The 23143-nt window shown below is 36.6% G+C and overlaps 1 protein-coding gene and 1 long non-coding RNA gene across 2 annotated transcripts; both read left to right on the forward strand.

Annotated features, from left to right (window-relative positions):
* The first annotated feature begins 302 nt into the window (after nucleotides 1-302).
* LOC117923944 lies at nucleotides 303-1473 on the forward strand. Its single transcript, XR_004652698.1, has 2 exons — nucleotides 303-601; nucleotides 777-1473. It is a non-coding gene; the product is annotated as an uncharacterized LOC117923944 (long non-coding RNA).
* A 7321-nt stretch (nucleotides 1474-8794) lies between these two features.
* On the forward strand, nucleotides 8795-22299 carry LOC117915456 (phosphoglucomutase, cytoplasmic). The gene is made up of 19 exons (XM_034831055.1): nucleotides 8795-8936; nucleotides 9022-9110; nucleotides 13298-13379; nucleotides 13693-13748; nucleotides 14821-14934; nucleotides 15104-15166; nucleotides 15704-15823; nucleotides 15928-16028; nucleotides 17188-17247; nucleotides 17359-17458; nucleotides 17583-17740; nucleotides 17825-17920; nucleotides 19429-19492; nucleotides 19584-19665; nucleotides 19759-19934; nucleotides 20015-20091; nucleotides 21282-21414; nucleotides 21706-21822; nucleotides 21912-22299. The coding sequence occupies exons 2-19, from the start codon at nucleotides 9030-9032 to the stop codon at nucleotides 21981-21983; spliced, it is 1752 nt and encodes a 583-aa protein (XP_034686946.1). The 5' UTR covers nucleotides 8795-8936; nucleotides 9022-9029; the 3' UTR covers nucleotides 21984-22299.
* Nucleotides 22300-23143: the final 844 nt, after the last annotated feature.

Here is a 23143-nt window from a genome sequence, read left to right on the forward strand (position 1 = left end):
CTTAATACTTTTAAATATTTAAAGTGATCATAGAAGTTTGATTCCAAGTTTCGAAACCGTGTCTTACAAGGTCAGAAGGGGAGTTTGTTTTGTCGTTTTATCTCAGAAAGAGGAAAAACCGAGAAAGTCCATTTTGGTATGAAGTTGTAATATGAAGCTTAAGCAAAGGGTAAAGATGAACATTATGTTGAAAACACTTTTAGACTTTTAGTATACACGAGTGTTGAAATTGAGCTTGATAGCTAACAAGTTTTATTGGCAGATTGAAGTTGTTGAATGTCAATAGCTACAAGCCCAGAGTCCCTATGTTCCATGTCACATTTTGAATTACATACAGATTACGGCGTAAGCCAATACTGCATAACTCTTGTATCTATTGCAGAGCCCAATATGGCAAAACTGAGTTTCTCTCTTCCAAGCTCCTCAAAGCGATGCTTTCTTCCACTTGCGTTCTGGTCGAAAGAGGATTAGATCCCTTCCCGTATCTAACAAAGCCGTGTCTCTTTGGTTGCCAAGAGAACCACGGAAACAGTCTCACTCTTATTTTTGCTTGTCTAAACAGCGACTAAAAGCTCAGCTCAACTATGCAAAGTTCACTCTAGTGAGTTTGTTCTATCATTGTTGCACTTCCCCACTGAATTTGTTTCTTTTGTTTTTTTTTTTTTTTTTGTTTTTCTTTCTAATTCTGTCTCATCATTAACTAATTAATCTTTTGATGAACTTGTTTTTGGATTCACAAAAAGGATACTACAAGCACTAAGTTGAGTTACTTTCAGGTCTTGTACTTATTTATTCATAGCAGCGGCCGCAGGGACTGGACATAGGCCAGTAACTTCAGTGATTTCGGAAAGTTGCCTGTGTCTTTCTGTGAAAGGAGTTCAAAGAGAGAAGCACGAAACTTTTGAATCTTGTGGTTTTTGTTCTCAACGTCCAGAAATCCCCTGTTTTTCTTTTGATAGCGTGTCGCTGATCATCCGCTCCTGGGGGGGCTTGCTGTTTTGGATTAATGTCAGTCCCTTTGTACTTGTGATCTTCCACGGAAAAGAAGTCTCACACGTGTAAAAGCGACGAATCCATCCTTTTGTCGTTACTCGTATTATGGTTTCATTTGGGCTTCATACAGCCTCGATATTTGGAACATTCTTCCTTCTCAGTGAATCTTACTTTAGGCATACCAGATGTTTTCTTGTCTTTAAATGGTTTTTCAACCAATTAGAAAATTGTCTTATCGTCAGAGTGGAATTGTAACCAATCAATTGTTTAGGAGCCAACCGTGGATCTGTACTACTACTACCTTCAAGTAACTAACGACCAGAGCGACATTCTTCAAGATTGGAAGACTTTTGGGACTGCTCTCCAACCTGGTGTCCCTTAATTTGTTGTTCTCCAACGTGTCTTAGATGAACTTAGGAGCAGAGTTGACTACTGCTATATGAAGTTGTCGTATATCTACTATGATGGATTTGATTCCCACTTTCTCTTGACCTGCGTGTGCTTCTTTTCCCTTGAATACCAGCATGTGATTCAATCGAGATAAGGGCCAACAATATTTTGCCACAGAACGGAACCAAGAGTCTAATATTGTTTTCAGAAACCCGAGCGCATTGACGTGTAAAACCATGATCCATTGGTTTAGCCGTGCTTCTCAAGCTCTTGATGGTTCAATTTTGTGTTAGAGGAAAAAGTTCTTTCACTAATGATCTCTATTTCTGCAATCTGCATCATCACAGATAGGAAAAGGAGTGCATATTTTAGCTAGGAGTAGTTAGCAGAGGGAAACGTTAACTGAGAAACCATAATGGCTACTTTCGTTCTTGGGTGTCGAGAAATAAATAGAGAGTAGGAGTCTAGGCATCGTTTTCCTCAGCAACGACTACGAAATTGAAGGGAATCGTTGGGATCTTTGCCAGGAAGTGGAAAACATAGGTCCACTTGATGTAGAAGATTCGTGCTTCTCCAAGCATGCATTTCGGCATTTGAGGAACAAGAGAGAGGGGCTGGGACATTCAAGAGCTTCAGTGATCATTTTGAGAAAGACTATTCCACTTCCATTTCAAGAAAAAAATCATTTATATATGATCTGCGAGTATGGATCATCCTTAGGGATACATGCATGGAACTGAGATTTGGGTTCGAGTTGGTGCCTGGATGAGGGGTTCTGAGGATTTGAAATAAAATGAAATAGAGTCTTATCTCTTTAAATTCATGTCTGTGACATGACAGGATGACCGTGAAATGAACAGCAGCGTATACAGTTCATGCTCGGGTAGGCGTCAGCAATAGTTTTGAATGGTGGGAGACTGTCAGGGCGTGGAGAGTTCCATTTCATCCATGGATTCATGGAAGGCTGTCCACAAGGACAAAGGAGGGCTTGGGACACAGTACGATGTGCTGCAGAATCAAGACAAAGGAACGCAAAGAAAGCATCGATCTATTTAATGGCATGAATGGATGCTCCAGTCCAAAATACTGGAACAGGGCATTGCATTCAATGGTATGAAAATAGATATACTAAATTTAAATGAGATAATATAAACAACGTAAAACAATAACAAGCTGACGTATTGGAGTTGGGTCATGGCCAGCTGTTCCAACGTTGGAGGAGAAAGAGCTAAACATGCATCTCCTTCCAATGCTTTAGAGTTGGAAGGGCAGGGGATATGTTGGTGTTGGCTAGTAAACTGGAGGAGAACACTCAACGAACAGATCTGATGAACGGATTTCTTAACCCAAATGCAAACCGCGACCGAATTATTGTTCACTTCCTCTTGAGATGGTAGGGGAAGGTACCTTCTATAATTCCTAGTACTCATTTCATCCCTCTTGGTGTCTATCAGTCTCTCATAATTAAACACGTCTTGGAGAATGACACCATGCTTTTGCCTACATCTTATCACCTGAAGACTTCATCTCACTTCTCTTGTTAAACCATGTCCTGGCTACCCTTCTCAGGCACTTTATAGTGAGAGAATCTTGAGCCAAAAATGGCCCTTTTTCAACCAAATAATATCTACGTACTATGACCTTCCTTCGAAACTCACGTTCAATCTAACTCCCTTTTGTTCGCTTACATGCCATTTTGATTTTTTTTTATTTTTAAATTTTCAAATGAAACCACATCCTACGTTAAATGTGTTTTCATATTTTGAACTGAAACTGTATTTTCAAAACATCTTTCAGTTAATATGAAACCATATTTGAAAATTCAGTTTCAATCAAATTATTTCTAAAAAAAAGTTATGTCGTGATGATAAAAGAACTACTTCGAACATAAGTTTCAAAGGGTGCTCCCTGAAAGTTTTAGAATCTGGGTTTCAGAAACTGGGTTTTAGAAAAACCAATATTTCTCATTGTCTATTAGGAAAAGATGATGATTCTTTTTACACTGACGTTTTCTTATATTTATATCTATAACAACCTAACTAACTAACTTCCTTCTTCAAGACATTCTTAACCGGCTTCTGTTTGTTGCAGCTGACCTCAGTTTGTTGCACCTGATCTCGGTTTGTTGCAGCTGATCCTGGACAGTTACTTTCTTGTTGATCAGCTAGGTATCTTCTATCATCCCCCCGCAAGCTCACAGGGGAGGGAACAACAGATAGCTTTGTTCTGAAACTAAGGAACTGGGAGCTTGAAATATGTTTAGTGAAAATGTCAGCAACCTGTTCAGCAGAAGGAAGATACTGAATGACGAGCTGTTTGCGAAGAACATGATCCCGTAGAAAGTGAAGATCCATTTCAATGTGTTTGGTCCTAGCATGGAACACGGGATTTGCAGCCAAGTGAGCTGCACTTTTATTATCACACCAAAGTAGAGGTGGAGAGGAGGAAGAGAGACAAAGTTCTTGTAGAACATATTGAATCCAAATCATCTCTGAAGTAGTAGACGCAAGAGCGCGATACTCAGATTCTGCACTGCTGCGAGACACAACCTTCTGCTTGTTGGAAGACCATGACACTAAATTCGGACCAAGGAAGATGCCATAGCCACCGGTGCTTCTTCTGTCATCTGGACAAGATGCCCAGTCGGCATCAGTATATCCATGAATATCCAACGAGGTGGACTGCTGCATCTGAATGCCATAGGATAAAGTGCCTTTGAGATATCATAAAATCCGTTTCACAGCAAGCCAATGAGTAGTAGTGGGTGTAGCCATGAATTGACAAGCTTTATTAACAGCAAAGGAAATGTCTGGTCTGGTAAGGGTAAGATACTGAAGCGCACCAACCGTGCTGCGATATAAGGTGGCATCCGAGAGAGGTTCACCATCAAGATGAGATAATGTTTGTCCTAACAATCCCGGAGTAGTAGCAGGCTTGGAGTCTAACATGGCTGTGCGAGATAAGAGGTCTTGTGTGTACTTGTGCTGACTGAGATGAAACAGAGTACCAGAACGAACTACTTCAATGCCCAAAAAATAATTGACATAGCCCAGGTCACGAAGAGCAAAAGAAGAATTGAGCCGGGTAATAAATGAGGAAACCTGAGCTGAATTGCTGCCAGTTACCAGTATGTCGTCTACATAAATGAGTAAAATAAGGACATCATGTGTTGAATGATGAATAAACATCGAACTGTCAGCTCGAGAAGCTTGAAATCCCCAGCCAAGAAGTGAAGTGCTGAGTTTGGTATACCATGCCCGGGGGGCCTGCTTAAGGCCATATAAAGCCTTGTTAAGCTTGCAAACATGAGAAGGATATTGAGAATTGATAAAGCCCGGGGGTTGTTGCATAAACACATGCTCTTCAAGATCTCCATGGAGAAAGGCATTCTGAACATCAAGTTGGTGAACTAACCAGTTAAATGAGAGTGCAACTGCAAGTATAATGCGGATAGTAGAAGCCTTGACAACTGGACTAAAAGTCTCAAAATAATCGAGACCCAGAGTTTGAGTAAATCCTTGTGCAACTAACCGGGCCTTATAACGATCAACTGTTCCATCTGGTTTATATTTGAGTTTGTAGACCCATTTACAACCAATTATATTGCCATTGGAGGGTGGTGGAACTAGATGCCATGTGTTGTTTCTTTGGAGAGCAGAAAACTCCTTTTCCATGGCAAGAACCCAATTTGAATCTTTAACAGCCTGTGTGAATGTAGTAGGTTCAGAGATGTGAGATGAGAAGTAGACCTTCTTCTTGCTGATGCCATTCTTTGCACGTGTGACCATGGGATGCTGATTAGTAGGGTGAGGTTCAGAAGTGGAGATGTCAGCAAAAGGAACTTGTATCAGGTCTGGTAAAGAAATAATGGAGGAAGGCATATTAGTTAACGGTGGGCTTGAGGTGGAAGGAGTTGTATGGGAAGGTAGTGAGGACACGGGAGGAGATGAGCAAGGAAGAAGGGCTGGAGTGGGGATAGTAACTGTAGATGAGGACTGATCCGGAGTAGATTGAAAAGGGAACACCGTTTCATGAAACACAACATGCCTAGTAACATAGAGACGGCCTGACAAGGGGTCAAGACACATATAGCCTTTGTGATTGGAACTATAGCCAAGGAAAACGCATTTACTGGAGCGATAGGAGAGTTTATTTTTGTTGTATGGTCGAATATAAGGGTAGCATAAGCAACCGAAAATTTTAAAGATGTGATAATTTGGTGATTTGCCAAAAAGAATTTGAAAGGGAGATTGATAATTGAGAACCTTAGTAGGTAGCCGATTTATAAGGAAAATAGCTATATGAAATGCATATAGCCAAAACTTGAAAGGTAAGGATGCAGTGGCTAATAGAGCAAGACCAGTTTCAATTATATGTCGTAATTTGCGCTCCGCTCGACCATTCTGTTCAGGTGTGTATGGACAAGAAAACTGACTTTTAATACCATGCGTAGCAAGGTATGAAGAGAAGGCTTTAAATTCACCACCATTATCAGACCGTAAACATTGTATCCGAGAATTAAACTGATTTTCAACTAGACTTTTGAACTTTATGAATACAGATAGTGCTTGATCTTTGCTGTGCAATGGATAAATCCAAGAGAAACGAGAAAAATCATCAACAAACAAAATGAAGTAGCGTGCACCAGTTGTGGACGGAATGGAAGCAGGGCCCCAAAGATCAGCATGAAGTAAAGCTAAAGGATGAGAAGCTCTAGAAACAGACACATTGAAAGACAATTTATGACTTTTTGCAAATTGACAAGCACAACAGACATTGTTTTTATGGCATTGATGTGAAATATTACAAGAGGTAAGAATGTGTTTCAAGATATTATCAGCAGGGTGTCCAAGCCGAGAATGCCAAAGTGTAGTTGTGGTTGTTAAAGAAAGATTGGAAGACCTGTCATAACTGGAAGAAACAAAAGCTGCAGGTGAAGGCACAAATCTGGCAGGGAATCTATATAAGCCATGTTCAAGACTTCCTTGAAGAAGTATCTTCTTGGTGACCTGATCCTTGACAAAAAAGAATCGAGGATGAAACTCAAAGAAAGTATTATTATCGGCACAAAACTGTGAGACACTAATGAGATTAGTAGCAATATCAGGAACGTGAAGTACTTGTCTCAGTTGAAAGGTTTTAGAAGAGGAAGGAAAGAAAGTACTCCCATGTGATATTTGTTTTGATAAGACAGATTATTTGAACTCAAAACTCTTACGGTGAAACTAATTGCGTTTGCATTCTTTTGCCAATCAAAGGATATTTCCTTAGTATCCCACTGGGTTGTTCTCTCAGTTTAATCCCGTCATTACATTCTTTTTGTAAATGAAAGTATCACTGTCATAATGCTCGAACCCATCTACTTCCATCTCAAGGTCATAAGATTGTTTTGCAAGTTCTGGATATTCATGTAAACCTAGGAATCCAGTTTTTGTCATATTATGGTTTAATTTGGGCTTTCACGGTGCCGTTTATGATTAACTGTAGTGTTTGTAGCATAGTTCATTCTTGTTGACACTTACTTTAGGCGTATGCATATTTTCTTGTGTCTTACAAATAAAATTTTAACAAATTAGAAAAAAATGAGTTTGTAAGCAAAGGGAGACTTATAACAAACCAATTGCTTACTAGCCAACTGAGATTCTGTACTATCTGTTAGCTTTTTTCTTATAATGTGTGATTATATATAATTATATTTATATAAATATCATTTAAGGGTATCAATTGATAAGTAGGTGAATTAATTGATTGGGTATCTAAAAGTTTTATGTATGGAAGACTCAATTATAAATGAGGAGTTATAAAATTTAATTTATATAAATGTAGTGTTACAACTTTTGTAACACTATGATTATGAAATTTAACTTATACATTATGTTTATGAGTAATTGAGGAAAATGAAAAAGTATAACCTATTTAATTATATAGATAAATTTAGGTTCACAATCCACCATTACCCATTAATCTATATATAATGGTTATAAATAATGAGTATAACTCCATCTTTGATGGAAAAACTAAGAGATGTACAACTTTTATAAGTTAAGGTTTCAAACCACATTCTCATTTTTATGTCATTTTGTTATTTTATTTTTAACAACATACACCACACAAGTGACTCATCCACTATATGAGAATAGTGAGTTGAAGACTTTAACAATATAATTCACAATATGACTCCATCTCACTTTAAAAATGTTATTGGTATCATTAATCAAAGTAAGAATATGATTATTGTTTTAATACTTATATTTTTTTTTGTTTTATGTATCTAAAATTGTTTTTTAAAATAATTATTTTCATATAAAGTTTATAAAAATTTGGTTAACACTATCTACTTGTAGCTACCAAGCAAAGGAAGATTCTTGAAGATTTAATGGCTTGTCCGATCACTTTGGAACCTTCTGTCACTTTCATGGTGTCATATGATTCCATCCTGTCCTGAGTGAGTCCGGGTCGGAAGTAGAGTTGACTTCTCGCTAGCCTTGTGATACAAACGTGGTTCCTTGTGTTTTCCATGCCCACTCACGTTCTCATATTTTTGTCTATCTCCTTGAATTTTTTTTTTCTTTTAAATTTTTAGAGGGGTGTGATGTTTATCAAGATCTTCGTTTTTAAACATAGCATGTATAGGCAGCCAGTTCATTCCTCGAGTACTTTTAGGTACCTGAACATCCCATTTGGAGCAGGAAGACTGTTTTTAAGCCGATTTTTACATTTGATGAAATGTCTCTCCTTGATACACAAGGAAAATTGAACTGATGCACAAGGTAAGCTGTATGGAGATCAACCATGAAGAGAAGTTGCGTGACCGACCCAATCCAAGGATGCCATGAAGCCCGAATCAAAGCCGGTAAGACCGCAAAAAGCAAGCTACTTTGGGCCCTCCAAAGCGCACATTCTCTATCCTGGAACAGCATATTCTGTATTCCGGAGCCGAGCATTTGAAGAACTTGTCATTCTCCTTTCTACATCAACGTTATTTTTTAAGGACAAAAAAGGGAAAGAAAACAACACGGAGTGGCTTCCAAATGGAATCGAATCTGCACCTGTAGTGGATTGGGCCACCAATACATAGCGAACATAAGACGCAAGTGCAATCGATTTTGTTTATTAAATAAATATGAGTCCAAAATTTTGATGGAGGCATCCAAATGTTCAAATCACGCAGCAACAGAAATCGCAGATGGTGCCAAAAAAGAAAAGGGCCTGAAAAAATTTAATTACTAGTAATTTAAAGAATTATCATTAGGGAAAAAAACTTGAAAGGACAAAATAAAGAAAGAAAGAAATGGCAGTGGGGTTTGCGAACCATCAAGAGAAGAGTAGCGATGGAAGCGCTCTCTAAAGGGAGCTTAAAAATGCGTGAGGTTCGGAGGTCCTCATCACTAATGTGCGGCCCAAACAGAACCCAAACCCCACCCTATTTCTCTCGTTGTAAATAAATGCTCATTCGTGCGTTTCTAACACTCACTTTCTCTAGAGCTGTACACTTGTATCCTCTCCCGTCTTGACATCTCCCAATTTAAAGCATCTTCTGTCATCCCCTATAAGTAAGATTTCTCTTTTCCTTATCTTTCCCATTCCCAAAATTCCTCTCGCCTTTTTCTCTTCTCTCAGTTTAGGGCTTTGTTGCAGGGGAAGCAATGGTGATGTTCAAGGTTTCTCGAGTCACAACTTCGCCGTTTGATGGCCAGAAACCGGGAACTTCTGGCCTCAGGAAGAAGGTTTTAGATCCTTCTATTGATTTCTCTGTGTTTTAACGTCTGATCTTCGATATTAGTAGATCGGTGTTCATGAAAACAGTGGCAATCGATGGTTCCGTTTGTCCTTTGCTTTTGTGTTGTAAAAATGGTTCATGTTTTGTTTCTCTCCTATGCTTGATAGATTCGATCGGCGACTGCACTTGCTTTGTTTTCGATCTGATTTTTGCAATTTTTGGGCTCGTAATTCATGTAGTAGTTGTAATTTTTCAGAAGCAAATTACTATGTGATCAGATCTTCCTCATGTCAAATAAGAAGACTATAATAGATTATGGATCGTGTTGATGAGCATTTATTGAGTATCCATAGGCAAAGGATTATTTTCTTTAATGATTCTCCGTATTATTCTGCATGTAAAAAGTTTAGAGTTTTTTCTGCTTTTTTCGTTTGTCATTTGGAATTTCGGTTCAGTGTGATTCCGGTCTTCTGGCTTGTGTTTCTGAAATGGGTACCCTGTTTGTTTGTTTTGTCTGAGATCAGAATCTTTAAAATATCCCATTTGTTTCTTTTAAAGTAAATCTCATTAGGCAATGATGGATCAATTTTATATGTCAAATTGCTTCCTTGGTCACACACCTTGAACTTTGACTGGACTGGTGGGTCTCTGTTATGTATCTGATACATAATAATCAATTTTTTGTGGATCTTTGTTTTTTGTTGGTTTTTTTTTTTGGTTAAAATTTTATTTTTAATTTGAATATTAAATGAAGTAACTGTTGCTATTGTTAATTCGTAATGTCATTCCAGTTTGGTACTTGAGGTTAATTCTGACTCTGTGCCAATTTATATATAGATTATCTATCCAATGGGCTAAGGTTGACAGTCAGATCTATCTCACACCCTAGAACTGTTAATAGAACAATTCTTAGTAGTCAACCATGCTGGTTGGCAGATGTTTTCATCATCCTAGTATTAGATCTTTTACTAATACATTATTGTCTCTGATGTTATTATATCAATTCAGTATAGTTTTTTTTCTTGATATTCTACTTAATGCTAATAAATAATTAGAGAGAAAGGATAATAGGAATCTGACAAAATTATCATTGTAAGAATGCTTTCAGGTTAGTAGGGACAGTTTCCAAATGATTCTCCTGTTCTGCTAGATGGGGGAGGGATAAGAAGAGGTAGTATCCCTTTCAGGTTTTCCAACATGTGGTTGAAAGCAAACGATTTCAATGATTTGATTAAGAGTTGGTGGATGGGATTTCAGTTCAGTGGTTCATGTGGTTTTGTTTTGGCATCTAAGTTGAAAGTGTTGAAATTTAATTTGAAGGTTTGAAATAAAGAGGTTTTCGGCAACAAATTTGTAAGAAAAGAGATGGCTTTTAATCAAATGGGCTTTTCAGAAGGTAAGGAAAGGGAATCCTCTCTTTTCACTTGAGGAGGTTGAAGCTAGTTGGATAGCTTGAGAAGGTTATTGTAAGTGGGCATCTTTGGAAGAAGTTTCTTGGAGGCAAAACTCGAGAGAGATTTGGTTGAAGGATGGTGATAGAAACACAAAATTTTTTCATAAGATGTGGCACAATATAGAAGAAACTTTTTGAACAAGAGCAAAGTTAATGGGGCTTGGCTATATGAGGATAATGCATTAAGAAAGGGATTGCTTAAACTTATCACAATTTGTTGCCTGATCTAGGAGATTAGAGACCTAGCATTGATGAGATGTTGTTCAAAACCTTGGAGAGTTGGGAGGCTAATGGGTTAGAGGTGCCTTTATCAGCGGAGGAGGTGTTCTTTGCGTTGTTAGAATTGAATGGGGACAAAGTTCCTAGCCTTGATGGGTTCTCTTTAGCCTTTTGACAATTTTGTTCGGATTTTTTGAAAAGGGAAGTATTTGGCTTGTTTAGGGAATTTTTTTATTAAGAAAGGTTAGTAAAAAATCTAAATGCCACATTTTTTGTGTTAATTCCCAAGAAAGGTGGTGTCGAAGACTTGAAAGATTTTAGACCTATTAGTTTGGTAAGTGAGTTGTACAAGTTATTAGCTAAGGTTTTGGCTAGGCTAAAAAAGGTGGTGGGAAGAGTAGTTTCCAAAATTCAAAATGCCTTTTATAAAGGGAAGTCAAATTCTTGATGTGACTCTTATTGCTAATTAGGCTATTAACTCTTTGTAGAGGAGTAATTCTACTGGCGTTGTTTGCAAGTTAGACATCGAGAAGGCTTATGAGTTATGATCATGTTAATTAGGGATTCTTGCTAGATATTATGGAGAAGATGGGATTTGGTTAGAGTTATATTAGATGGATCAAATGGTGCATTTTGAGGGTGAAATTCTTGGTCCTCGTAAATGGTACCCTTACGATTTTTTTCCAAAATTCTAGAGGATTAAGACTAGGAGATCCTCTCTTTCCCCATTTGTTTCTGATGGTGATGGAAGCCCTCAATTGCTTGGTGGAAAGGGCGTAGGAGGGTTTTTTTATCAGGTTTCAGGTTAAGGGGAGGAAGGGAAAGGGAGTGGAGGCTTTGGATTTGCTATTTGATGATGATACCCATGTCTTTTGTGAGGCTTTTCACTCTTAGATGATCTATTTATCTTGGCTTCTTATGTGGTTCAAAGCTATATCAAATTTGAAAATCAATGTTGTAAAAAAATGAATTATTTCCTATAGGTGAGGTTGCCAATGTTGAGGTTTTGGTTGTTGAGTTGGGTTGTCGGGTGGGTAATCTTTTGTCTACTCACCTTGGTCTTCCTTCAGGCACTCCTTTCAAGGAGGATTCAATTTTGTATCAGATGAAGGAAAGGTTCAAACGTAAGCTCTCAATGTGGAAAAGGCAATATATTTTGAAAGGAGGGAGACTTATTTTGATTCGTAGCATTTTATCTAGTTTGCTTATCTACTACATGATTTTATTCACCACATTGGAGAAAAAGTTGCACTTAGTGAATTGGTCAATCTTATGTAGAGAAAAGATGAAGAGGGAGCTAGACATTGAAAGTCTTTCTTCTCTTAACAAGGTCTTGTTCAATAAGTGGAGTTAGAGATTTGCCTTTGAAGGATATGTCTTTTGGAAGTGGTTTATTTAGGAAAAATACGGAGAGGAGGTAGGAAGGTGGAATTCTTGCATTGTGAGAGGAGGTTTTGGAGACCGGCATTGGAAATCTATTAGAAAAGAATGGGATCTCATCAAAACTAAAGTTTCTTTTGCAATGGAGGATGGGAGGAGGGTAAAGGTTTGGGTGGATAGATGGTGTAGAGAGGAACCTTTACATGTGTCTTTTCCCACCTTGTATGCTTTAGTGTTGAATAAGAGGCTTGGGTGGCAGATGTTTGGGAGGCGCAAGAAGGGAGGGCACTGAAACCCTTGTTTTGCTAGACTTCTGAACAACTAGAGTTGGAGATCATGGAGCTTCTTTTCACAACATTGCATGGAAAGGTTGTGAAGAGGGGAGAGAAGAATAGGTTGATGCGGGTGGGCTCAAAGAATGGGGTATCCTCAATAAATCTTTATACTCTATGTTAGAGCTAGGGCACTCATTTACTTTCCTTCATGGTATTATTTGGAATTCCTGGGTTCCAACTAAAGTGAGTTTTTTAGCTTGGGAAACTTGCTAGGGGAAGGTTTTGATGTTAAAGGAGAGGTTGGTTGGTCCTTAGCAAATAAATGTTACCTTGTAGAAGCGAAGTGAGGTCTATTGATCATATCCTTCATACTATCCTAAATCTAGGGAGTTATGAAACTTTCTTTTTGCTTTATTTGGTGTCACTTGAGTTCTTCTTGTGTCGGTTAAGGCCTTGCTAAGTTGGAATGCCTTCTTTGTGGAAAGAAAGCGAAAAAAGGTTTGGAGAGTTGCCCCATTGTGTATTTTTTGGTCTTTGTGAAAAGATGGAAATCAAAGAGCGCTTGACAATACGAAACAGATGATTCTTCCTTTGAAGATTTTGTTAGTGATTAATCTATTGTTTTGGGTTATGGCATACATTGCCGAAGACACTTTGTCTCTATTTGACTTTGTAGTTTGGGTAGGGTCTAATTGAGGGAGGGAGCGGTTTTTTGTATTTTCCCTCATTTTGGCTAGACGTTTTGATTTCCTTTGTATGCTACTTGTGGACCTTGGTGTATAGGCCTTTTCATTAATATACTTTTCCTCTTGCTTACTTATCAATAATAATAATAATAATAATATTATGGTGGCTGGAACTTTTCAGGTGAAAGTATTCAAGCAACAAAATTACTTGCACAATTTTGTTCAGGCATCATTCAACGCCCTTTCACAAGACAAAATAAGGGGTAGGAGTTCTATTATTCGTGTACCTTTTGTGTACATTTAATAAGATTGATATTGTTATTGGAGGTATTTTAATCTATACAATGAGATGATTCCCACTCTATAATTGCAATGAGAGGCTTTTGAAACTCCCAACATGATGTGAGGCTTAAGGAAAGCAATTTGAATTTATGTTCTTCTGAAAGTTATTTACCATTTTTCACAAATATGCCCCCCTTTTGTTTCATATCTCACATGATTTTTGTTTTGATCTAATTTATTATCTGTTGAATGGGTCAGATTTACTCTTTTCCTAGTTCATGTTTGTGCATGCAGGCATGACACTTGTTGTTTCTGGTGATGGCCGCTATTTCTCGAAGGATGCCATTCAGGTACATTCTTGTCCATTTGCGTGCATATTTTTATCATCTTGTTCATATATGGTTTTGGACTAGTAATTTTATTTATTTATTTAATTGTTTTCAGTACATTGTTTGAGGCCTTGATATTTATGTCATGCTATTAGTTGTATTTACAGTATTTCACCTTAAATAATAGCAAAAAGTTCAAATTAGAAACAGTAGCCTTTTACTTCCCCAAGAACTGAATGATAAATGTAGTTCTCATGCCTTCTCCCCAAATCCCAGCCTTCTTATAGCTGCTTTGTTGTAAGAGGGGAGGAAGGGGGTGGTTGGGGTATGGGGTGTGTTTGTTGATATTCTATATTTGTGGCTCCAAATTTATGCCCCATCGTCTTTGTGCTAAAGTATTCTGGCCATTTTTTCAGCTCAGTGTGAGTTTGACAATAATCCTATTATGCTAGCCCAGCTATTAGATTTGACTGGTTTAATATTTCTTAGTGGTGGAAGTTGGTAAATAAAGTCTGTCCAAAAGTTGGGTTGGGCAAAATGGATGCATCAGGTGACCTAAGAAAGCCTATCTCCATGAATGCATATACCGTATGTATGTCCATGTGTTTATGTGCACATCTATGTATGTATCTATTTACTCATGTATGTATGAATAATCTATCAAAAGAAAAAGAAAAAAATAAATAAGGGTGGTTGATCTAATACTAGAGCTTAGGGTTTGTAAGGACACTCCCAATTATCATGATGCCTCTACTGCATCCAAAAGCTTTGATAAACTGAAAACTTTGACACGACATAGTTTTCGCTTGTGTTGTGCTTTGCTATTGGTTGAACATTCTGCTCTTAGAATTGGACTTTAAACTGACTTGACTAGGCCTCCCAGTGTAACCTGGCCTATCTTACAACTGCAAAACATGGGTTATTGCTTTCTGCCTTTTCTCTATTCTTTTCTCTTCAGTGAGAGGTCATTGCTTTCTATCATCTGTGTGGTACGAAATCCTTGCATCATCCGAATGATTCTTGATGGCTGTGTTGTAATGCCTTTATCTAATTTTTTTTTAATTAATTTTTCTATTTTTATAAAAACTGCCAGATTATAATTAAGATGGCAGCTGCAAATGGAGTGAGATCTGTCTGGGTTGGTCAAAAGGGGTTGCTTTCAACTCCTGCTGTATCAGCTGTCATCCGTGAAAGAGTGGGGAAAGATGTAAGTAATTTGGCTTCAACTATCTACATCTTACTGTATGTCCTTCTTCGCCGCCACACGCCCCCCCCCCCCCCCCCCCCCCGGTTTTATTTCTAAATATTGTTTGGAGTTAGGAATAGGTTGAGAACAACAAAAATAATGAATTTGTATATGTACTATATTAAATCAGGGAACCAAGGCATCAGGAGCATTTATACTGACAGCAAGTCACAATCCAGGTGGTCCCAATGAGGTATACACAAACTGTGTAATTTCTTAGTTTTCTTATGTTAGGAAAATGGTTCAGTTTGGTAGTCATGAATTAATATTGGCCTCTGTAGGATGCCAAACAGATGGGATACTTAGTTATAACTTTTCACCTGTTTGGTTCAGTCTATCCAAAATAGTGTTCCATTTATTATGTTCACTTCCTTGTGGTTCATTTCCATTTACCTTTACCCATTGGCTCCTGTGACCATTGAAAATTCAGAACTCTAAGATTCTGAAACCATTCTTAAAAATGAGCTAGTTGCAAAATGATATATACCTCCTAACACATGGATGCATTGAACAGATGAACTAGAAGGACAAAAGGGTAAGACCATATTAAGTCAATACACTTTGGAAGAAATATTATTTAATACTCAATTTTGAATGGTTGAAGCAGATAAATTTTTTTTTTTTTTTTTTATAAGTATTGAAGCAGATAAAATTTATTTTATTTGATTAGGATTTATGGTAGTGCATGATTCTTCTTCTTTATTTTTTTCCCTGTGTTCTTCCCTTGCAGGATTTTGGAATTAAGTACAACATGGAAAATGGTGGACCTGCTCCAGAGGCAATTACTGATAAGATCTATGAGAACACAAAATCCATAAAGGAGTATATAATTGCAGAAGATCTTCCTGATGTATTATCTGCATCTTAAGCTGCATATCCATTTTTTCTTGATTGCTGCAAGTGTGGTTTCATCGACTTAGATTCTCATTTCACAATGTTCTATATGCACTCTAGGTGGATATCTCTGCAATAGGCACTACAAACTTCACGGGGCCTGAGGGACAATTTGATGTCGAGGTTTTTGATTCAGCATTTGATTATGTGAAATTGATGAAGTAAGCTTTCTTTGCTGGAACATCATGTCCTTATCCTCTGTTTCTATATGAAAGATATATATTGAATGATGGTGATCTATTTCATCTTCTCTTTTGTTTGTGTTTTTGTACCCTCAATTTTCATTTGGGATGGTCAGAGTGATCAACAAGAACATTGTGCTTGTGTTTTGGTGATTAAGAAGCATGTGCCACTTATCAAGTGAGGATGCTGGAAAAGCATACCTCTGGATTGAGGTTTAGGAACAATTTTATACGTCTTTAGTTCTGGATTGAAAAGCCTGGATATGCAATTCATGGGGATTACTGTAGTTAATTTCTTCTGCAAAGCACTATTGTTTGAAGAGGTAGCTTGCTTTTTGTTCACTGTCCAGAGCTCTTGATTCTTGTTCAAATTGGCTCCCCCCTCCCCTTTTACCATGGACCTAGATGCAATTATCTGACTGGTCTGATTTCTGGAGACATACAATTAGAATGTTGTATTATGTGAAATTGAGAATCATCAAGAATTGGTCTGCCTTATTCACTGCCCCATTCTTGCTCAGTTATGGAGTAGTTCAACTATTAGATTTGATTTTTAATGACCAATGCTTTACAACCAGATCCTTTTTAAGAACTGGAGGGTAAACACTCAGGAGGGAGGACCTTTGAGAAGTGGAAGCTAGAGTTCTTAAAATGACAATTACTTGATAATTGCTTCTTAAAATGACATTTTACTGGTTGCTTGGAGTTCATGTGCTTTGTTGTGAAGGTCTTACATAGAGCATTTATTATCATGATGTTTTGAGCTGTCATTATGATTTCCATGGTATGATTCTTCCTTCTGTTGTAATATGATTTGTATATTTATTCTAGTCAATACTTCTCATATTAATTACAAAATATGCTATTGTTTGTCCAGTATGAGTGGAAATTACTGTAGTGGGGAAAAAAATCTCGAGTTGTCTAGACAGGAGTAAAGTGTCATGCATGCTGTAGAATATTCCTATTTGATCTCTTTATTGATTTTTGGAAGCTTTATAAGAATTTTCTCTTGAATATTCATATCTTTGTTTTGAAGATCAAAATTCTGAGATAGTTAATTAATACTTCAAGTATCTCTGGTGTGTGTGCATCTTCTTTTAACACTACCATACCGGATTGTTTTTTCTCTATTTTCCAGGTCAATTTTTGATTTCCAATCTATCCAAAAGCTGCTCTCATCACCAAAATTCACATTCTGGTATATAGTAGGCCTCTTAGTTGGTTCTTTATTGCTGAGTATATTTTTTTTAGGAATATTTTTTTGGAATCTGGTGGATACCTTAACTTTTGTTCAATGTTATTTTTAAAGTTATGATGCACTGCATGGAGTTGGTGGAGCTTATGCAAAGCGTATATTTGTTGAAGAGCTTGGTGCGCAAGAAAGCTCATTGCTGAATTGTGTTCCCAAGGTTTGACTGACTTGATGGGCTATTTCTTGTCTGTTGTAAAATTATCAAACTAATAATTTCATAAACTAAGAATCTTTTGTTATTTCTTTTTCTCTTTCTTTTTTGGCTGATTTCATGCAAACAGGAAGACTTTGGAGGAGGGCATCCAGATCCTAATCTAACCTATGCAAAGGAGTTGGTTGCATGTATGGGATTGGGTAAATCAGATGCTAAAAATGAACCACCAGAGTTTGGTGCCGCTTCAGATGGTGATGCGGATCGTAACATGATCCTTGGCAAAAGGTAGTACTGCACTTTTCATTTCTGGAAAGAATACTTATTATTTGACATAAGTCTTAAATGACCTGATTTACCTTGCAATGTCAGGTTTTTTGTTACTCCATCAGATTCTGTTGCTATCATTGCTGCAAATGCAGTTGACGCAATACCCTATTTCTCTGCTGGTTTAAAGGGAGTTGCCAGGTTCTCTATTTTCTTGTTTAGCTTCTTATTGGTGTGTGTTTTTGCACATGTGCTAGCTTATTCCTTCTTATATCTGACTTTTTAATTTGCTTCATGCTGGACAAATTACCATCCATTCTGCATGCAGTAGGTCCTCTAATCACTAAAAAACCATGGTGCAGATACAAAATAGTGTTATGGGATTAGTATTTAGAAATGGGACACATAGTATCTTCTTGATCCCTGTAATAACTAACAGATAAAATATTGTTATGTAATATTTTTTATAAATGACATGAATATAATATCATTCCTTATCCATTTGGCCATTCCTTGTGTATTGGTTTGTGAATGTCATAGGTCTTTGTTTGAAAAAAAAAAAAAAAATCATTCAAGGCAGTCCTTAATGAATTGAAATATTAAGGAAAACTAAGATGGTAAATTTAATAATAAGGACACATTCAAACAGTCTAGGATGCTTGTTTAGACAACAAAAACAACAATAATATTTGTTCTTCCAATACATCAAAATGTGACCATTCCTAGCATAAAAACTCCTTAAACCATGAAATTTGAAAGTCCTTGCCCTACTTATCTGCTGAGACCTTTGAAATTTAAAACTTGTTAAAACTAGGTCTAAGACGTCTTGATGTCTTTTGGATTGTTTTTCTTTTTCCTTTGTTTTGATCAGGTTATTTAATTAGGGAAGGATTTCACATTCTTCTCTTGTTTACTCTTTCAATGAAAATGGTTTTTGTCTCTGATAAAAAAGATAAGGTTCTTTTTTCAAATCTTAAAAGCCAAATGAAATGCATGGTACATATGTAGGTGCAACATGAAATATCCATTGTATTTCATCTAGGATAAAATCTACACTTGTAAATGTGAAAAGGTGGAGGGCAAAAGAGAATATATAAGAAAGAAATCCACAAATTTTTATATATTTGGTTTGCTTATTTAAGGTGGTTAACCCATGACTCCCACCTTGTCTCTTTGTGAGGGAGTGACAGACCCTTGTGTTATGGGGTGATGAATATCTGTGCATACTAAATTTGTGGTCCCGTGTACTTTGGTGCTCTCTTTTTGGCGCTTTAATGTATTATATTCGCATTATTCACCTATAAAAAAAGTGTCTAAAAATGTGTTTATCTATGTGGATCTGCATTCTTGTACCTCTTAATCTGAAGAAATATTTTTGATAGGCCAGTAATATGAAGAAATGTTCTTAAAGCAATAACAATTAATACATATTAGAGAATGTTGGTTACAAACCTTGGCAGGAAGATGGTTCCTCAAATCTGAATTTGAAGGTTATTTTTTAATAAATATCACCCATAAGGGGGAACCTACTCTTCATGTTATAGGACTAGTGTCCTTTTCTGAATGAGCATTCTCCTACACAAACTTCTTCTTTTCCATTTATTTTTTTAAAGTTTTCCTTTATTGTCTTGCTATTTTTTTTAATATACTCTTTATTGCAGTTTTTGGCCCTTTAATTTAATCTGATTCTTTGACTTTACTGCTTGTAGGAGTATGCCCACTTCTGCTGCTCTTGATGTTGTAGCCAAACATTTAAATCTGAAATTTTTTGAGGTATCCTGTTTCACATTTTATTAGATTCTTTTGTGCTTCATATACCACAGGTATGAGAGGCATACATTTGTTATTGACTGTTCAATACCAGGTCCCAACTGGCTGGAAATTTTTTGGTAACTTAATGGATGCTGGATTATGTTCAATTTGTGGTGAAGAAAGTTTTGGAACTGGTAGGTTTCATATTTTGTGTATGAAATTTCTGTTAATTATGACATACACATATGTAAAGCAATATTTTGATCTGTTGTTGTATCTACGGACAGGTTCGGACCACATTCGTGAGAAAGATGGAATCTGGGCCGTTTTAGCTTGGCTTTCTATTCTCGCTTATAAAAATAAGGAAAACCTTGGTGGAGCAAAGCTTGTTACTGTTGAAGAAATAGTTCGCAAGCATTGGGCTACCTATGGTCGCCACTATTATACTCGATATGACTACGAGGTATGATATACTACCTAATTTTTTGTTCTAGCAAAAAGAATCTTGGAGTATCTTTTAACTGGTTCAAATTATTCTTGAAGAATGTTGATGCAGGTGCTGCAAAAGAACTAATGGCATCTTTGGTCAAACTTCAATCTTCCCTTCCAGAAGTTAATAAGTATGATTCTCGTTCAACTCCTTTTTTCCCTCTCTTTTTGTTGAAATGCACAAATTTCTTTTCTTTCATTAGGAAATGGCAGGGCTCAAGGTACTTCTTATTTCTTTATTATTTTTTTTATGTCCCTTGATAACTTCTCATGGACTCAATATTTTTTTCCAAGCACAACATTGCATTTGTCTCATGCATATCATATTCATCTGACACCATCAGAACTTCAATCCATTAAACCATTTTTATAAAATTTAACATAAAACATTAATACAGAGTACCACAAGGATGGGCCAGTTTTTAGTTTTTCATCAACTTGATATTTGATGAGGCATAATCAATGTAACAGTAGGCTTCACAATCATCAACTAGATATTTGACTAGCATGCTTCTGCAAAAGGGCTACCTAATCCAACAGGAAGCTTCAAGATGATCAATTTGATATTTGACCTACATGCCTACATGAAATTGGTATGTAATCCAACAGCAGGCTTTGCCATGGTAGTCCTACCAAAAGGTATTAAGCAATGTAAGAATAGAAGGCCCTATCTGGTTTAGAGCTGTTTGAGAGTTATTTTGAAAGGGTTACAAGCGTTTCTTTACAGAAATTAGGTGTTCAACAAACTTCTATAACTTAGAGAATCACTTGAAGTGATTCCTGGACAATCACCCAAACGGGCTATTAGTATGATACTAAATCATGTAGACAAAACTTTACCATACGCTATTTTGGTATGAACTTCTACATTCTGATTGAACTGCTGTTAGCATATCTGGCTTCTTATGGCCTAGGTTTATTGAGATCTTTCTTCTACAAATATGGCATCCAGTTTAGTTTCTAGACCTGTATATCCATATTATATACTTCAGAACATTCCAGGGCAGTTCATTATTCTCTAAGCATGAGCACTTCCTTAACATTCCCACTCTTCATGCAGAAGGCGAAATCACCTTCACCTGATCCTTAATCTTTTCCTGAAGCAACAATCTAAATAGGCACATTTTAGGCTCTTAAGAGCATCTTGATTTATTTTGATGAGTGATATGAGCATTAAACCCAACCTCCTGAATTTCTGTGAACAATGAATCTGCTGCTGTCTTAATTTAGGACTCAGCCATACATTTTCCACAAATCTAGAATGGTTATTACCTGCTTGATCATGAAGCCATTGAAGAATTTATGCTGTTTATTTATACAGGATCATAAAAGGAATACGCTCAGATGTCTCAAATGTTGCGAAAGCTGATGAATTTGAATACAAAGATCCTGTTGATGGTTCCATCTCAAAGCATCAGGGTATTCGATATATGTTTGAAGATGGGTCACGATTGGTGAGTAGGTTTCCTTTGTCATTTCTTTTGGGATTGCATTGGCTACTGAACTTTCAGAATTACCTGATACTTAATAGGGAACAAATGTTCCTAGAGATGCATAGAAATTGAAAGCATCTTCTGTTCTTGCATGAAAGTTTTATCCACAAGAAGTGTATATTTCATTTTTTAGTTGATTCCCTCATTTCTTATATACATCTTTTCCAAGACTTGCGTTTGAGAAATTACTGAGTCCCAACTCCACTACTAAAGTCGTTCTGTCTTGTTGTCCCTCACTGGATATAATTCCAGATTTTCCGCCTCTCGGGAACTGGCTCAGAAGGTGCAACCATCCGTGTCTATATTGAGCAGTATGAGAAGGATTCGTCAAAGACTGGGAGGGATTCTCAAGATGCCCTTGGTCCTCTTGTGAGACATCTCTCTCTCTCTTTTATCAGGACTGTTTATCACCCTGCTTTTGATCATATCTTTTGGCTGACCTATGCATTTGATCCCAGGTGGAGGTTGCTCTCAAGCTTTCTAAGATGCAGGAATTCACAGGCCGTTCTGCTCCCACTGTTATCACATAGATGCACACTGCTGCTGTACACAACAAAAAGATTGTAAGTTTAATTATTAAGGGGCTACTCCTGGTGTCATTTTGTACCTTCTGAGGTTTTGTCAACTCTATCATACCAAATTAGATACCTACATAAGCGGTCATTCTGTGGTCTGAGCACCGACGACCAAATGCTTTGCTGATTTTGTTTTCTGATATTCAGAATAATGTTGAGAGTTCCCCGACTTCGCTATCAATTTTGTAATGTTCAGAATAACGAGGATTGAACTCACTTGGTCCTCTTTGTTGGGCCTCTAGTCTCTTATAAGCATTCATTTACAGTAAAATCTCGATAAATGAATATTTGATAAATTAATAATCTTGCTAAATGCATAAGATACTAAATTCTCCTAGTCTCAGTTTGGGCCACTGTATTAAATTAATAACTTGGTTAAATGTATAAGATAATAATAATTTTAGAAATCTTTAAAGAATTAAAAAAATATAAATTAATAAGCGATGAAATATATATATAAAACAAATAAAAATTTATATAATAGAAAATGGAATTTTATAATATAGTATTGGGAAACTTTTTATACTTTCTAGTTTTCTTGATTCACTCCCTATCATCGTATATTTAAAACTTCATTTTCTAGGGCATTAGGGTTAGACATAATTCTTTTCTTTTCTTTTTCTAAATTCTCTTGGGCTTTTACAAGTACTTTATAGTAGAAACATAAAATTCTTTATAAATTAATAATTATTTATTTATTAATAAAATATAATAATTTCTCTTTTTTCCAATAGTATTATTTTATGGGGATTTGAAGCCCACTGGGCAGCCCAGACCGAACTTAAATTGAGAGTATGATATCACTACTCAGATTATCCTTTCATGGAGTTAAAAAAATTCTTTGAACATATTTCCTTAAAATTTGTTTGTAGCATGCGTTATGTATTTCTTTAAAACTGCCTTACTCCAAATTTATATTTGGTTTCTTTAGTTGGCAATGGAATTACCATCAAATTTACAGACCTCCCAAGAACATCCCCACGGATTTGAGATGTTTGGTTGCTTTGGAAACCAATTCCAATTCATACAGTTTAGTTTGTACTTCTAAGCTTCTCTATCTTCAAGTTCATAAAATACTTTCAAAGGAATCAAGTTGTTGAGTAAAATATTGATGA

Source organism: Vitis riparia, chromosome 1 (assembly GCF_004353265.1).
Source record: "Vitis riparia cultivar Riparia Gloire de Montpellier isolate 1030 chromosome 1, EGFV_Vit.rip_1.0, whole genome shotgun sequence".
In the NCBI taxonomy this organism is placed as follows: domain Eukaryota; kingdom Viridiplantae; phylum Streptophyta; class Magnoliopsida; order Vitales; family Vitaceae; genus Vitis; species Vitis riparia.